The 17,446-nt window shown below is 40.0% G+C and overlaps 1 protein-coding gene across 1 annotated transcript in view; it reads left to right on the top strand.

Annotated features, from left to right (window-relative positions):
- Positions 1-2,231: 2,231 nt before the first annotated feature.
- The window catches only part of BRF1 (BRF1 general transcription factor IIIB subunit), a 167,694-nt gene continuing 152,479 nt past the window's right edge, over positions 2,232-17,446 (top strand). Inside the window, exons 1-2 of the mRNA XM_085315015.1 lie at positions 2,232-2,336; positions 12,796-12,876. Coding sequence (XP_085171141.1) covers positions 2,240-2,336; positions 12,796-12,876 — 178 coding nt within the window. The 5' untranslated portion in view covers positions 2,232-2,239. The remainder of the gene's footprint in view (positions 2,337-12,795; positions 12,877-17,446) is intronic.

Raw genomic sequence — 17,446 nt, 5'->3', positions numbered from 1 at the left:
GATATGGGGTAGGGTTAGTGCATAGGGGGGTGCTGGGAGGGTATGAGGGCAAGAGAGCTGTGGGAGGTATGGGGAGTGGGACTGCTCGTGGGGGGAGGGTGGGGGTGGTATGGGGACAGGTGGAGAAGGTGCTGTGCAAGGAGTTACGGATCCAGGGATGGTGCCTTGGTGAGAGGGTGCTGTGGGGAGGTCTAGGACCAGCGRCTGGAGAAGAGGGAGTTGGGGGATAAAAACAGTGCATGGGGGAAAAGGATGCTTTACACAGCGTACAGGGGATGGCGTAGGGAAAGGTTGCCATGCACAGGGGGGACAGGGACAGTGCCTGGGAGACAGGGTGCTGCGCAAGGTGGGGGTCAGGGATGGTATGGGSAAGTGGGGGAAGGCCAGGATGTATGGGGAAAGAGGGCTGTGCAAGATGGGAGAGAAGCTTCATGTGTGATATGAGTAAGCATACTGGAGGGGCTGGAGCCCTGTGTGGGAAGGGCTGGTTGCATGAGAGAGGGTTTGGGGCTGTGTGTGGGAGAGTGCAGGGGGAATGAGAATGTGTATGGGACAATTTGGGGTAAGGGACAGGAGATGTGCACAGGAGAATTGGTTGTGTGGTGAAGCAGAGAGGGCACCTGGAGGCACAGAGACAATGTGGTGGAACTGAAGGGTTGTCTTGTGTAGGGCAGAGTCTCCTGCTGATCTGAAGGGTTGGGCGGTTGGTGTGAATGCTCTGGAGGATAAGGGCTGTGTGTGGAACAGGGGCACATGGAAAGGACATGGTATTGGAAAGGGGAGAGAGAGAAGGAAAAACTGTGGACAGTGTGTATAAGGAGGAAGAAGCAYAGGCAAGAAGCATGGGAATGAGCTTTATGAAGGAGCTTAGCAGTAGAACAAGTAGGACTGAAGGACCTGGTTGCAGGGAAGAAAGAGGAGTTGTGAGGGACRAGGTGCCAATACATATTGGAGTTTGGAGGTTTGTAGCCTAGGGTTGCCCAAGATGATGATGTCCAATGCCATACTCACCTGCCGATGTGGGGCAGCGCCAACATCGCTTTCTCTTGTAGCTTATGAGCAACTCTTACATCCTTCACTTTTTCCTGTAGTGATGTGGTGAATACTTCTGTAAGGGCCTGTACTGCTTTTTACCTCCCACTCGGCCAACCCTATGCAGGACAGATGGCATGSAAGCTAGAGCTCGTTTTGGGATGCCTTTACCCTACAAAGAAATATCACAAGGAAAACTAGGAACTGCATGTGTTTCTTCTACTGCGTGAACTGTACTGTAATTTCCTAAGTTTCTTTAAGGGACTTTACCCCTTTTGCATAAGACTTGGGGTGCTGTTGTTGGCTACCCATTTGCCTGGTTAGTATGTAATTCCTTGTTCTTGTATGGTTGATTACTTACGATATGTTACTCTGGAAGATAATTCTTGCACTGTTGAAGACAGATAAGCGCTGTGAGGGGTAGGTGAGTGTGTAGAAGTGAAGATACGATTGTAGCACATTCTAGCATTCTTGCACTGGCTGGCGCGAGATGAGGCTGCAGGGGCTTCACTATTCATAGTGTGTCCTAGCAGTTAACGAGTCTCCATGTGCATGAGTGTATGTACCTTGGTGAAGAATATTGTTTGTGGAAATGAAACAACAGGACTTTCAAAAACAATGTTTATAGACTTGCTAACTTATTATAAGGATAAGTGAAAGGCCTGTTTCATGCATTGAATATTTTAAAGAAGTTCTAGGATGAGTGATTTATACTGATATAATTCTTCATGTTCCAAAACAGATGTTTCTGTTGAATTTTGAATATTTTTTTGCCTTATTTAAACTAAGCAAGACAAGCTAATCTGAAAAGATGTCCTTTTGCTAGAATAAAAGTGTCTTCATGGTATATGCTTGTCTGTTATGCTTATATGGCACTGATTTAAGTCTTGGTACAGGGATGGGGAGAAAAGTCCTTTCCTGTATAAGCAAGACAGAATTTGTATCTTGAGTGTTATGCTGGCCTGAGAATTTCCAAAGGAATGTATATTTCTTGAAATTGGAAAACATATATTTGCTGAAAGCAACATTTTCTGGTCAGCTATAGCTTTCAGTGAATCTTCAGATTGAATGTAGGCAGGTTTCCGTCGAAGTTATCTGATTTTTAACACCTTTTCCTGTGATTTCTGTAGGCTCTTTTGGTCTGTGGCTCTGAGAGATCCCCTGGGTGTGGAAAGCCTTGAGCTAAGCCTCACAGGACTCCAGTCTGATGCCCGAGAGCAGCCCTACCATATGGAGTGTCGCTGTGGCAGTATGCAGACTCTTGGGCTGCTATGTCTTTGAGACCCCGGCTATCAGCAGTAGGTGTAGGTGTCTTGGAGAGAAGGTTGTTTAGTTTTTGCAAGGTGTGAAGGGCTGTCTAACTGAGAGCTTATAGCCTTGACTTGAATGGGGCTTTTGGTGACTACAGATTTTTCTAGTTGTACAGCAAACCTTGCAAGATCCCCAGAACTCTTCCAGGCTCTGTGCAGTCCATGAGGACTTCTGTTTGTATGCTAATATATTTACAGTGTGTGCTAATATATCTAGAATAGTTTTAAGTGCTTTTTTCATGGTTTATTTCATATTCATCAAAAAGAAGCAAAAAGGGAATGGAAGCACTGAAATAATGTCATTGGCTTCCCTAAGGTACATCTAGCAAAACCTTTTAATTTGGGAAGCTGTGTGTTAAGGATTCTGAATTTTGCATTTATATGCTGAAAGGGGAAAGTCTATGTTTCTGTTTGTTAATACAAAGTGACCTGTCTTGATTGTGCCAAGCCTTGGGAGTATGCCCAGCAACCCTGGTATAAAACATAGGAAATCCCTCCTGTTGCTCCATCAGGATAGGAAGAAGGTGCAAGATCCAAGTTGTGTTGCCACAGTCGGTATTTAAATTCAGTTATCAATGTGCCTAGCATAGGAAACCACAACCTCAACACTGTTATCTTTCACAGAGAAGTTTGGTATGGCCTGTGTTTTCCAAAGCAGGTGTGCCAGTCTGCTGCTTTCTATGATTTTGACAGTTTTAACAAGAGAGTGTTGGCATGCTGAGAAAGTGAGAGCTCATGCTTGGATTTTGGTGAGAGCTCTCACACAAAGCAGATTGGGGAAATGCAGGTTAATAAATCTGATATCTCTGTTGGGCAATGGGTAGAAACAGTGAAGAGCAAAATAGGTAGGTGTACAGGTAAATACATGGGAATAATGTTTTTAGGCAAAGTGAGGTCATGCCATGAAAATCTTATAGAGCTTTTTGAAGAAGTCAGAGTATGTGGACAAGGAAGACACATTTGTAAAATGAATTCARCAAGATCCTTCACCAAAGGTTTTTAAAGAATCTAAGCTATCACGGATAAGAGAAAGTCTTTACAGGGCAGTTTAACTGCTTAAATGATGAGAAACATACTTCAGGGGATTCRGTATTTACTTCTAGTCTAAGTGGTAGTGAAATCTCACAGAGATCTTTGCTCTCTGATCTGGAAAACGAGTGAATGGTGTGTCAATGAGGCTTGCGCACTAAGTTGTTTGGCGTAGTAGAGACTGTAGAAGGACTTGTTGCTCTTAGTGGCTGGGTTAGTACCCAGCACATGTATAGCATGTGGGATTCAGAATTGCTGAGAGAGTTAGGATCATTCCTTTCCACCAGATTTGGGATGGTGGCCTGTAGGCTGAGTGGTATTACTCAGGAAAGATCTTTTGGTTGTAGTGAATAACTCTTGAAAAATGTTTAGCTCAATGCTCATTCTCAATGCAAAGAAAGGGAAGGGAATGTTAGAAGTTATTCAGGATAAGTGACATGTGCTGTCATACTCTTACATATCCATAGTGCTGTCTGCAACTTAAAKACTGTGTACGGTTCTGGTCTCTTCCTCTCTTTTCCTCTCCCTCCTCAAGAAAGGATCTGATAGAACTAGAAGRGGAGCTTCAGAGGAAGCTCCTGTTCTTTTTGAGATCTGCAAAGATGCTTTTCAGAGTTTTGATGGTTCTTCTAAAACCTGTCCAAGAATCTGAGGACTATGGTTCTGTAGTATAAAGACTAGATATTCCTTTGTATTAATACCTGTTTCTTGCACCTTGTGTTTTGGCAAGTGAGGAACACAAAACTCCTCTGGTGTTCACAGTAGTATAGTGTGTTCTGTCTTTAAAAGGTTTGGCTAAGTCTTCCGGTCTCTTTATGAGAAATTGGTAGCAGAAAAAAATCTGCAATAAAGGGTCCAGAAATCCAGACTGCAACACAAAGATTTATTTAGAGTAAGGTTTATCAAGTTACTTATGCAGTACTTTGTAATATGGACTATGAAATCTTCCCTGATGATATTTGATGCATATAAAATGAGGTACTGTGTTTATGTGTATTATCAAATAGGGAGCGAGGCCATTTAGTCCTGTTTGGAAGCCCTCTGGAGGTGGACATGTCCTACCTGTCTCAGCATAATAGTAGCAGTGTTCTTTACTGCTATTGTCTTGGTGGAAATGGAGAGYATGATTGCAGGTTAGCCTAATCCTACAGTTTGTTAGTGTCCTCTGTATCAAGGAGTGGCAGATTGTCTCTTCTTGTGAGGTACACRTCACTTGCTGATCATGAGCTGGTAATGTGAAAGCCTTTGCTAGGAAGAGATTCCCCCTTCGTGCCCTAGAAGGGGGGCTATTGCGTATCTTTCCTTTGATCTTCTAGTAGGAAAGTTCTTGCAAAGCTCAAGGTAGTGAAAGCTTTCTTTGATAGRCCCTGTACTGGTTCAGTTAGTTGTAATTCAGAATTCTACTGCAAGTGGTCAGAACTAGGTAAGAGTTTAGCCTCAGTGCTTAACCCTGGACATGTTATTCTCTTGAGGTTTGCGAAGGCTCTGTATGAGAATTCATCTTTGAAATTTAGTTTTGAAGCTTGACTGACTTAACTCTGGAAAAATAYCAGATACTGTTAGAAAAGGGTTGTCATGCACATTTGACCTCCAAATAACTCTGTTACAATTTTCAGAGAAAATGTTTGAGGAATGTGCTTTGCCTGAGTGAATCTAGTTTTGAAGAATAATTATCCTCCTTATAATTGATGGCTAGTTCAGACTTTCATGAACTAGCTAAGAGGTTGGTCTCTGTGGCTTCTTGCCAAAYTTGTGGAGGATTTGAATTCAAGCTCTTCATTCTCTTTATCAGAATTAATGTAGCCTGTTTTTTCTCTTCATACTTAAGTTCATAACAGATTCTTACCAGTCATAACATTTAAACGTATCCCAGCAATGAAATACCACAATAGAAGGTCTGAGACTGAACTTTCTCTCCTTCTTCATTAACTGTAGTTGCACTGGAAAAAGGAACTCCACAGCATCCCTTCATGGTCTGCACAGATTTTTCAGCTGCTGTTTCTGTAGAAGAGCAAATTGTGAGTTGTGCACTGCATTTGAAGGGAGTGAAATCCTTGATCACTGTTGCACTGTGCCTTAATGGGAATCCCCTAGCCTTGTGGTTGTTGCAAGAAACACTCTTCAGCCTTGGGGGAACATACTTGTGGAAACAGAGTAGGAACCTGAAGAGTGAAAGAGTAAAGCTCAACGTAGTGCAGACTTTGATAGCCCAGAGCGCGCCTGAGGATTATGTTTCGAGAAGCTGAGAAGACAGAAGGAAGTCTAGGGCTTCTGTCCAACACTGATCGAAGGAGAGGAAAATGGTCTCATCTGAGAAGGCTGATTCATAAGCAGTCCAGTGGCAAGCTGAAAGACATAACTGAGAAAACAAAACATGAGAAAATGGCACTATAAGGCAGATTGAGCTTGTGTGTTCCTTGGATTATTCTTTTGTTCCTGAAATTGTCTTTAAATGCTTGATAGCTAATTGAGAGAAATAGCATCAGGAGAAGCTTCTTAGGAGTAAACCGTAAGGCAATCTGGATAACTTACCTCTTAGGCAGATCTTTGTGTATGTGCAGTCCGGGAGCTGGAAGAAAACCATCTACTTGTCAGGGCCTGAAGTCTCCTACGGCAGTGGGCCTCATCTGGACCCTGACCCATGGATGACATCCCTGCCCAGCCCTGGCCTGTCTCCATTCCTGATGCCTGATGTCTAGGCCTCGGGCTGTCCCCAGCTGCCCTGCTCCCTTGTGGGCCAGGTCCTGCCCTGGGGAGCCCATGGCCCGTGTGGCACCCAGTGCTACTTTGAGCTTAAGAGATGGTTGCTAGAAAGTTTGCAGTCGTATCTCTAGTGAAAGTTTAAATCAGAATTATTTTACAGAAGATTAGGGTAACAAAATGGAACCTCCATAATCTGATATAAATTGRTTGTGGAGCAAGAGTCCTGTTCATTGCCTTTGAGAAACAGAATAAAGTTTTTTGAAGGTTTTGTAGGTGAAGAGACGTCCCAAAGAAAGGGAACTAAATCACAGAAAAACAACTAGTGCTAATAGTGGGGAGGARGGTTTTATTTTTTCTTTATGAGACTGCATGTGTAAAGATAATGCTAAGGGCGATGGACTCCTAGAAGTCCAGTGTTAGCCAGGCTGAGAAAAATTGGCAGCAGTCAGGGAGGATTCCCAGCTTGTGCTGCAGTGAGGATCTTGCTTTTCCTTATCTTATTCATTCTCCACTAGACTGGGTCAGAAGAGTTACACARTTATGTGAAGAAAAGACTATATTACTGAGTTACTGATGGCTGTGATAAAAATGTCCCTGGTACGTAAGCGAAGGTGGTGGTCTTCTGGTTGTTGTTGTTACCCTGTCACTCTGTTTTCAAGCTGGCCAGTTTATGGCAGCATGAAATGAGATCATACATCCATTTAGCCACGGTCATTTTGATGACAAAAGTGTGGGATGGAGAAAACGAGTTGGTGGAACTAGGGGTGTTTGTCAACTCTAGATAAAACCTTTAGGATACTTCATCAAATGTGTGTTGTGGAAAGCCTCAGTAGGAGGATTTATAGAGTGATTTTAGGCTGGGCRCCAAAGTGGATTTTTTGCCCTATGGAACTTACCTGCCTTTGGGATCTAGGTGAATACACATCACTGGTGTGTCTGCACAAGACTGAGCAGACTGAGTGACTTAAAGCCTGATTTAATGCTAATTTAATGAAAAAACATTTTATAGTTGTTTGGATTTTTTGGTGGCTTTCAATAAAATACTTAATACACTAAATTATAAATGCATATTTTCTCCAAATGGGATCTTGTCAGTAAGGTAGGTATCCATTATCCATTGATAACAGTTATCAGGTGTTTTTCATTTGACTGATTCATAATTTAGTTGACWGTTTTGTAATTTTATGGCTTCTCAATAYTGAGGGACCAAACAGCAGAATTYCATKTTTGTGTTTTGTCAGGTCATGTGTCTGTATRGTATACGTGTCTTTCCCTTRCCCTGAAATATTTAATGAGGTATTTATTAAATGCTGTTGTGTAGATAGAATTCTGCCAAATTGAAGATGCTTTTGTTAAAATGCCTAAATCTTATTATCTTTTTTTTTCTGTGTTTTCCCTCTTGGCATAACTTGCTGCAAATGGAAACTTTAGTGCTGATTTGGTTTGTATTCTGGGAATCATTCTCTTTTACCTCTCTCTCTGTCTCTGTCTCCCCCTTTCTCTGTAGAGGGGTCTTACTGGAAAGTGCTAGTAGCTAGCTAAACTTGAGTATCCTTTTCGCTAGTTGCTTCCTCAGAAAGAGCATTTAAAATAAGGAATACTTTTGTATTWAAGTGTAGCTTGCTTTTCCTAASACTTGAAGCTCTTTGAATAATTCTCTGTTATGGCCTGATTTTTATTTTGTTTCTGCTTGTAGCTTTCACAAGATGTAGTGGAATGAAATTGGGTCAGAATCATTTCAATCCCCCAACTTTTTAAATAGTGGTCCTGCAACTAAGAAATACTTTCCATGCTTATATTGCTTCAGGCTGGGTCTGCTGGTTCATTTATTTGTRTAAGAGTGCAGCACAAAACATAATTTTATACTCTTACAATATTTGGAAGTTTATTTTTGCACATCAGTTCTTACAGCTGTAATAAACCTTGTTCAAAATTACTTGCTCAGTCTTCCTGATTATCCTGTCWGTGCTCCATTTGTAACCTTTTGTATTGTGACTTACTACTGAGTTRTCAAATTTCATGGAGCTACTGGAGAGAGTCCGGTGTAGGGCTACAAAGATGATCAGAGGGCTGGAGCACCTGCTCTACGAGGAACGGCTGTGAGAGCTGGGCCTCTTCAGCCTGGGGAAGAGAAGGCTGAGGGGGGATCTGATCAATGCGTACAAGTACCTGAAGGGAGGGTGTCAAGGGGACGGGGACAAGCTCTTCAGTTGTCCCATGTGACGGGACAAGAGGCAATGGGCAGAAACTGAACCACAGGAAGTTCCGCCTGACCGTGTGGGGGAATTTCTTCCCTGTGAGAGTGACGGAGCCCTGGCCCAGGTTGCCCAGAGAGGTTGTGGAGTCTCCTTCTCTGGAGATATTCAAAACCTGCCTGGATGCAACCCTGTCTACCATGCTCTAGGTGACCCTGCTGAGCAGGGGGGTTGGACTAGGTGATCTCCAGAGGTCCCTTCCAACCTTACTGATTCTGTGATTTTGTGATTTGAACTATACAATCATTGGTGTATCTATGGGGTGACTGTTACACACAGTCACGGAAATGGAAGACTGCAAGGGGCCTTGAGGACGTTACTCAAGCTTCAGCACTGAGGCACCATCAAGTAAAACTATACTCCTGGTTATTGTGCAGCATACACACATGGAGACTCTTCAAATGTTCAGGAGACCTCAAGAAACTGAATCAAGTCTACTGGGAAGAATGTTGCTTGTGGGAAGTTATTTGCTTGCTCTGGCTTGTAGRGAGAAATGAGAATTGTGAACTGGTAACCCAGAGCAGACCAACAAGTATTTGTTAAAACTTCCAGTGTAGGAGGTTCCACAACATTTGTTAGTAGGCTGTTTCAAATATCTTGGCACTCTAGTGTATCAAGGGAAAGTTTCTTGCAGTTAAATTTTATTTTATTGCAARTAAATTGTAAGCGGTTTACTGCAGTGCACCAAGTGACTTGCAGTGTGATAAATGCTAAAAATGTRCTCTCACTCTGCAGTGTTCCTTGGCAGCTTAATGTAGCGTACCCTTTAATAAAGCTGCGGTATGTTCCGTTTCACAGATGCRCTTATGGAAGCTTATTGTAAAGTTTCACTTTTTATTTTTTTGTAATTTGTTTATGTTCCTTTATGTGTAGGAGAGTGAGATATGTCGATCTCAAATGCAGAACTTTACTGGGGTTTGACTTGATTGCAATATTGCAGTCTTTGGGGGTTTGAAAATTGTGTGTTGCAGAATGGAGATTTACAGTCAGCAAGCTGGTAAGAGTGAAGGACTTGATACAGGGAGAAAAAACTTATTGTGTATTTTGCTGTCCTACAAAAGTGAAAGGATCAGAGGCTTTAATTTGAATCGATAGTTAATGAAATTCCATGTAGGATATCCCAACAGACCAAATCCTGACCTAAAATACTTCTGTAGTGCAGTCTTGAGCAGTCTTGAAATAGTCTGTACTGCTAATACACATACTAAAGTTGAAATGAAAATGGTGGATGCTGAGACTGAATAATGATAATGACTCCAAAATTCCCCTTACCTGTGATCCAAATCTCTAGAGATGAAACTAATTTGTAGTTAAGTTTAAAATATACTGAGTGGTCATAATTAAGTTGTAAGGGAGAAGTAGGTACGGTTCTGCACATACTGGATTTACAGATCTTTGGGAAAATCCTGAAGAGTACTAACCTTTTTTTGCTTTGTGCTAGATTTTCACTTTTCTGAGTACAAAACTAATCAATTTCCATCTTGTCCTGGGAAAGAAGAGGGGAAACTTGTGTCCATTTCATACAAAAAATTACTACCCACTATCCATTTTAGTGAGATGCACTAAATTTCTGCTTCTCTTTTGACATCCTCAAGGTGGCAATCTTGCATCGGAGTTAAGTGTGTATTTTTGTTTCTGGCACTGCTTTTCTCGTATGCAGTCCTTTTGATGGCAACAATTACTTGCTTGAAGTACTGCAGAGTATACATCTGTCAGCTGGGAAAATGGTGAATCTTGCACGTAGCTTTGGACACACACTGGTTTTCATAGACCTGTGTAGTTTTGAACTCAGGCGTAGTAGACAAGGCAGTATATTTATTTCCCTGGTTGAGAATTATGAAAATAAGCTTATAGATAGTGAGCTACAGTGGAATAGACTAAAACTTTGTGTAAGTTTATGCCGCCTTACAATTTCATCTGGCTATGGTGCATGCGTATTCATTCTCGTATGCATAAAATTGGCTGGCAGGAGAAAATAAGCGCTCTGTCAGTTCTAGACTTTGTTTTATATGTTCAGAAATATTTAATTATATCTTTTTGCTGTTGTAGGCATGAAATGCAATGTGACTGACCTGCTCTGCTTTTGGGTTTTATAGTTTAACTTAAATAGAAGGCTTATTAACTTTTTGTATTAGATGGCCAAGTCTACCTCGGTTGTGAAACAGTTGCTTTCATGCAGCCTGCATTCTTTACAGGTTTTATGATGGATTTGTAAATGTTCTAACTTTTAAACTGAAGCTTTTCATCCTACCGTGTACTGAAGAAAGGACTGGAGTTTTCCAGTTTTAATTCACAGGGAGGGATGCTGATAGTACTGGTCCTATCAAATGGCAGATATACTTCAGTTGAAGTTGCAAGTGAAGTTTCATCTCCTGTCTTCACTTGCTCGTTCATTCAGTAGAAAACTAAATTTGTAACAAGCACTGCCATTCCCACTATCTGTGTTCTTCTAGTCACTGTTTCAAGATAGCCACAGACTTCTGAATTTGCTTGCTGCTTTTACTACCCGGGGAGTGCTTTTGTAGAGATGATGAGCAACGTGACTCCTGAGCCAATGCCGAGGTGCCTGTCTGGCTGTGGGCTCGGCGGCTGTGCCCGTCTGCGCAGGGAGCAGACGTGACCGCGCTGCTCTGGGCTGCTGGAGGTGCAGTCGCTGTAGTTCTTCCCTGGAGCAACCTCAGGGTATAGGCTGGACCTGTGTAAGCTTTGCCTGAGTGCTGTCTGGTTTCCAGGTATATCATCTCCCTTGGCTTCTGTTCTAAGTGTCCAAGGTTAAGATGAAGGGCAGAGTTAAGTATAGCAAAGCCTTGAGAATTTGAGTTACTGTTTCTAAAAATAATCAGGAGATGACAGTGTACAAGTGGAGGTGCCAYCTCACTCAAGGAGCCTATGTATATTGACTTAGAGAAATCTTAAAAAAAGTTTGCAGGCAGTACTTGCAGACACCAAATACTTCTAGGATACATATATATTTTTTGTTTATCTGGAAAGCTAAATGTGAAAAAACAAAAGCATGCTTAATTTGCTTTTGAAACTGCAGAAGTAAAGAGTAAAGCTGGAATGTTGATTCGGTCATTCCTCATGCTTGCTGTTCCTTTTATTTTTACTTTTTAAGTGACTAGCTTTGTAGGGTCTTTTTTGTCTTATATTAATCTGATTTCACTTTTTTTTTTTTTTTTTTTTTTTTTTTTTTTTTTTTTTTTTTTTTTTTTTTTTTTTTTTTNATTTATCTTTTTATTACCCAGCTGAACAGTTGCATTAATGAGTTTGCTTTGAATTTTGCTTGTAAAGATTGAAGCTGATGGTGAGACTTCATAGTTGATTGAAACATTGGTTTGCAGTTCTGAGAGCGTAAGTGCAAAACAGACTAGTTTTTCTATCAGTTTTCAAAGCCAAATTCTAATTCAAGATGTACAGTTTTTCCAGGTAACTTACTGAGAAATGAGTACATCAAATCTGATGGTAGAATTTCTCTCTGAGCTGGATCTGTTAGTATCTGCTACAGACTGCCTATCTTTGAAAGAAATGACTTTTATGCCTAACAAATGTCACGCCTGGCATAACTTAATGCCTAATGTCAAGAGCAGACTACTGGAATTAAGAAGTAGTCCTATTACTAACAAATTACTTCTTTTCAGTCCTGTGCAATTTAGCTTTTTGGTTTCAGTGGCTGTTAAGCTGATAGATTCTAGTATCCTGCTTGAGGTAGCCTGATAATTTTTTTTTTAAAAACTTCCTGCTTTAGTGAGAGACTATTTTTGTCCTTAGTAGTTTAATTCCCTGTTCTGCCAGATTTGTTTGCATGAGTAGTTCCATTGACTCCCAGAGGAGTCCCTGCATTCAAACTGCTCAGCACTGGCACTGATGCATAAAACAGCCTCTAGTTTATGCTAATTTACAACTCTGATTTATTTTAGTCTCTAACCTTTCAAGGTATAAACATAGCAGTTCCAGACTTGCAGGTTTTGTAGCCCAAGTGGCAGTGTGTGTGCCTCATGTTAAACTGAAGTTATTTTAAAGTACGTGTTACGTATGTACTAGCCAACGCAGTCATTATTGAATGGTAACCATGTTTTTTGCACTGTAATGCCAAATTATCTATTAACATTTGGTGGTAAATATTCTCTAGCCAACAAAAAAAGGTAGCTAAGCAATTGTTCCCTCATTTACTTTGGGGACTACTTACAATATTGATTTTAATGTTCTACTCGAAGTAAGAGGTGTCACGTTATTCTACTTTGAAGCTGACATGGGGGGAGTTATGGTGTCATGTATTTTCTATGGTATTCTAATGAGGAAACAAATTGCACAGTTTGTATTTGGTGTTTAAGCCCCTCAAGCACCTCTGTTGCCCTTSTTAATGTAATTTGGCATGCTATAAATTGTACAGATACAGGGTACAGTGGTGCAGTAAGATTTCCTTTGATGTTACTGCATTTGACATGTCTGTCTTTTTCTCCTAATAGGTGCAGGCAAAACACCAACTTTAGGAGGAGGATTCCATGCCAACCTGGGAAAGGAGTCACGAGCACAAACKCTGCAGAATGGTACTTGCAAGCTTTAAACTTGTTGGTGTGACTTTGTTTCTTTTTAATGCGATTGACTGCAATTAATTTTTAGTTTTGAATGTGACCTCAAAGCCTTGGCAGGCCACTCACTGGAGAGTAGACAAGTCTGCCTGGTGCTGATTTTACGTTGAGCTCTCATTTGGTTGTTAAACCTGATTTATGAGGTCAGATAGCTGGCTGACAAAGGGTAATGGCAGCTGACAGTAATATCATAGTATAAAAGGGCCTTTTCAAGGTTGACATGCCCATTTCACCTTTTTATTATCTAGTAACTGACTGTGGCTTTTTATTTTATCAATTTTCAGGGTCCATGGAATACTTTATTTCTGTTTATTTTCAGGTACAAGTGTTCAAGTGCTTTGATTTGTATGCTGCGTAATAGGAAGATAGTGCATATATTTATGCACACCTCATAGTAATTCTGTGCTTGCTAGGCAGTTGTTGAACAGAGAGGGGAAAAATGGAAAAAAGATTCTAGTGTCTAGAAGATTTTTAAATAWATGTTTTTATTACATGCTATACATTTTAGCTGAGATCTGTATGATGTGCACTCTTTAAAGAGAATGAATAAAAGCAACTTTTATTCCAGAAACAGAATGATCTTCAAGTTTCAACTGCCGTTACTTGTATCAATGGACAGGAGATGTCATTTATTTTGGCTAATTAATACTGTTGTTTCATGACTTTTGGAGATGACAGCTGATGGACTGTCATATTAAAGACTAAAAAGCTGACGTTTAGTTAACTAAGGGATGTAGATAGGTTTTACTTTACTGACACAGTGTTTGTTTTTTGGGATATTTTAAATAAATTTCCTTCAATTAGTCTTTTGCATGCAACTTGAGAACAAAATTTTGCTGATGTTTTATCTATATAAGTTTAGAAGGGACAAGATTGATTTGTGCAATTGAAATAAAGCTCAGTAAAACAATCTGGCTATATTCAGCTGATTTATATACAGATTGTTTTATTTGGCTCTTTGTGCTGAACAGTATCATGCCCTGCTTGTTTGGCAGAGTAAAACTTACACTRTACGTGAGCAAGAATCAGTGCTTAGTTTAAAATTACTATCTTAGGAGTTTTGAAAATGCCTGTATAAACTCTAATAGTAAAAGCAGTTGAGTAAAACCATGCAAATGCCTTTTACAGTTAGTGAAGTTTGTAACTGAATTAAAATACTCAATTCCAAATTTTAATTTTGCACAGGTATTTTAAAAATAAATTGGCTGTTGCACGTAAGGACTTCTAAATTCCTTGCCTTTAATTGTAGAAAAGTAAAATGCTGAGGGGACAAAATACTGTTCTCTTGCTTTTGGAGTACTGGAATCTTTTGAAAGCCCATTTTGTTACCTGAACTGTATTAATTAAAACATAACCTGGGTGTGCTGAAATCTAAACATGTCTTTTTTTTTTTTTTTTTTTTTTTTTTTTTTTTTTTTTTTTTTTTTTTCCCCCTTAAGTGAACGTTTGTTGGGGAATATGTCTGAGCATCCTCTATCCCAAGAGGTTTTGTGTGTACTGGCCTCTGGAGGACCTCCTAATCCCATACGATGATCTTTACCTGACTAAAGTCTATAGCATTGTWGAGAAGAAGTTATAGTTGCTTAAATTGAAAAATTTTCCTAAACAGTTTTAAAACAGGTAGAGCTAAGAAAAGAAAGTATTTTCCTATCTGAGGCTCTTAAAGAGTTTTTCTTCTCTCTTTTGTGGTTGTCCTTTATATAAGAAAAAAGAACTTGGTCTTTGATTTCTGCAGCCAACCTGTATTTGTCATTCTGCCAATCTGTCTCTGAGAAAGTCCTTTTCAATGAGCTAAGCAATGTTCTTGTGCAGTCGCAGGCAGGACAACAGCAGCTGATACTTCAGGTAGAGCAATTGGTATTTGAAAGGCCCTTCTTTCTGCTGCCGTATAATGAGCCGGTTGTCTGCTGCATTTAATCCTATTTTGAGCTTTATATGGTTCTTAATTGCACATTGAGCTGTGGCAGTGAAATTATAAAATCTCACTCTGTCACTGTGTGCCCATGATCATGGCTTGCCTTTTATTTTTTTAAAAATTATGTTAATACTCATTGCGTTTGAAAGTGCAACAAGCTAAATGAGCTTACTGCATATATTTTAAAGGAAAAGTATGGGATTTATTCATTTAATAAAGCTGAAGAGCACTGGTAGCTGATTCTACTGAAAATAGACTGTTGGACTACTGAAAATGGAAAGCTGTCTGATCAGAAATAATACCGAACTATTTATTTTTTTTTTAAAAGATTTATTTGCTGGTACTATTACACTTGCATTTCCAGATTATCCAAGTTGAAAACAAACTGTTCAGATGAGCCCTTTTGAGATTCTAGTGAAGCACAACTCATGAACGGGTTTCGTATATGTTTTAGGAGATCCATTTCTTGCAATTCATCAGTAGTTCGTCAGTCAAGGTTGTGTGCTACCTTCAGCAGTGCAAGCACGCTGTTTTCTCTTAAGTTACACGCTGCAGGATATTGCCAAAGGGAAGAAGCAGAGTCCGTGGGAAGCGTAGAGGGGCTGTGGAGCCCCGAGAGCCTGCTCTGGAGGTTGTCTGCAGTGCATCGGAGAGCAGCTGAGAGCGTGTGTGTGTGGTCCAGGCATGCTGGCAGGTCTCGCAGCGTGCCTGCTCTGGCTGCCAGCAACCTGCGAGCTTGACATGAGCCGGGGAAGAGTCCAGCAACAGAGCAGGATTTAGAAAAAACAAGAAAACAAAAACAAAAAAAAACCCCAACAGCCTTCCCCTGTTTTCCCTTCCYTCCCCCGTGTAGTTTGGGCCAAATTCTCCCTTGCTGTATTGTCTGTCTTTTCAGCAGAGGTGAAAGGGAGGTGATTTGGGCCCACTGACTCTAATTTAATCACTAGTGAAACATCTGGGATTGACTAAATTTGTGATGGTGCTGCTGCTTTCTGGGGTTTGTAATTAAGGGAAGTTTTGAATGAGAGGAAAAAGTTTTTCATTAGAATACCTAAAAGTAGTTGTTTACAGTTTTGTCTTTTCCTCCATTCCAAAGTGAAGAAATTAAAAAGTAAAACCTCCAGCACCAAAAATTGCTGAACAGTTCTGGATTTTCCTACAAAGTCACAATTTTACATTGGCATTTATTATACTATCTATGCAAAACTATGGACAAACCATGACAGTTTTACAGTTTCCAGGTTTCTGTAAGTGTGTCTAATACACAGAACTAGTCTCTCCTATCACATAGGCCTTTGCTGTATTTTTTTTGCTATTTATAATGCAGTGGTGCATGGCAGTTCACATTCTCTGCCTTTYTTTACTGACCCAGATGATGATTGTGGATGATTGGGAAATGGCTGTAGTTATTTTTTTTWAAAAAAATCTTATTTACACTTGTTAAAATGCTTGTCTCTGAAAGACCTAATACTGTTGTATATGTTAATAATCAGTTTGATTTTTTTTTTTGTTAGTATGTTGTTGTATGGTGCTAATTGACCCTTTCCAGCTCTGTAAGTTCAACAAGCTCAGGACCACAAAATGGTTCATATCTATTCATGTACAACTCATTTTTATAATAAAAGCCTGCAYGTCTGTGCAGGTGTATAGAGGTGTTTCAGCTTTGCTTTAAAGGATTTGACAAAACAGCTTGTCAAATGGTGCTGTTACTTGTGAAAAAAAGTTATGAATGTAATATTAACTCAGGGATCCGTTGACAAGACTGCTTGCTCGTCTTGCTTTCTTTTCTGAGCATCTTCAAGCTGCTGTGTTACTGCCCAGCTTTTATGGGTACTTGGAGTGCTGAAATTCAGAACTGTCTCTTTAAGTCTTACGTTACAGTTCTGAACTACATTACATAATCGCTCTAAATAGCTGGTTTATTCTTGTTTCCTTGCAGACAATCTGCTCTCACTATATACCCCTGTCAGATTCATAGTTGTGAGTTGTTCTTGACTTAGAGCTCTTATGCTTTCAATAGAGTATTCAGTGGCCAAAAAGAAAAGGGAGAAGGGAAGGAAGGCCATTGGCATGTTTATAATCTGAAAACTTCAGTTACAGATATTTAAATTTGGTTAAAACTATGTTTGAAGATAGCAGATATGTTTAGCTTAAACCAATTTCTGAATTGTTATGCTGTGTTTTTAGTAATTCCTTTAAATGTGTGTTTTCCCTCAATCCTCTTAAATACCAAAGCATAGCTAGTGGTGGTTTATATCCTAAGCAGAAGATCATTACTGAAGATGTTCTTTAATGCATATTTTGACTGTTTGCTTGTAAACAATTTGCTTAATTTTAAAACAGTGTTGCCGTCACTAATTTCATAGCTGGCTTATGAGTGATTGAGAGACTCTACTTCCTACTACCTTCTTCTTCCTCTGCAGTSGGAATTACACTGGGATTATAAAGTATGCATGAAGACTAGATGTATCCAAAGAACAGAAATAGAGAACATATCTTTATCTAACAAAAAGAAAACTACAAAAGTAGAGGATAGTAGAATCATAGAATAATTTAGATTGGAAGGCAACTCTGGAGATCCATACTCAAAGCATGGTGGCTTTGAAGTTGCAT

The sequence above is a fragment of the Rhea americana genome, unplaced genomic scaffold, assembly GCF_003343005.1.
Source record: "Rhea americana isolate MKP2758 unplaced genomic scaffold, rheAme1 scaffold_42, whole genome shotgun sequence".
NCBI lineage: Eukaryota > Metazoa > Chordata > Aves > Rheiformes > Rheidae > Rhea > Rhea americana.
The sequence above is the reverse complement of the archived record's forward strand: the minus strand, read 5'-3'. Positions and strand labels throughout refer to the sequence as shown.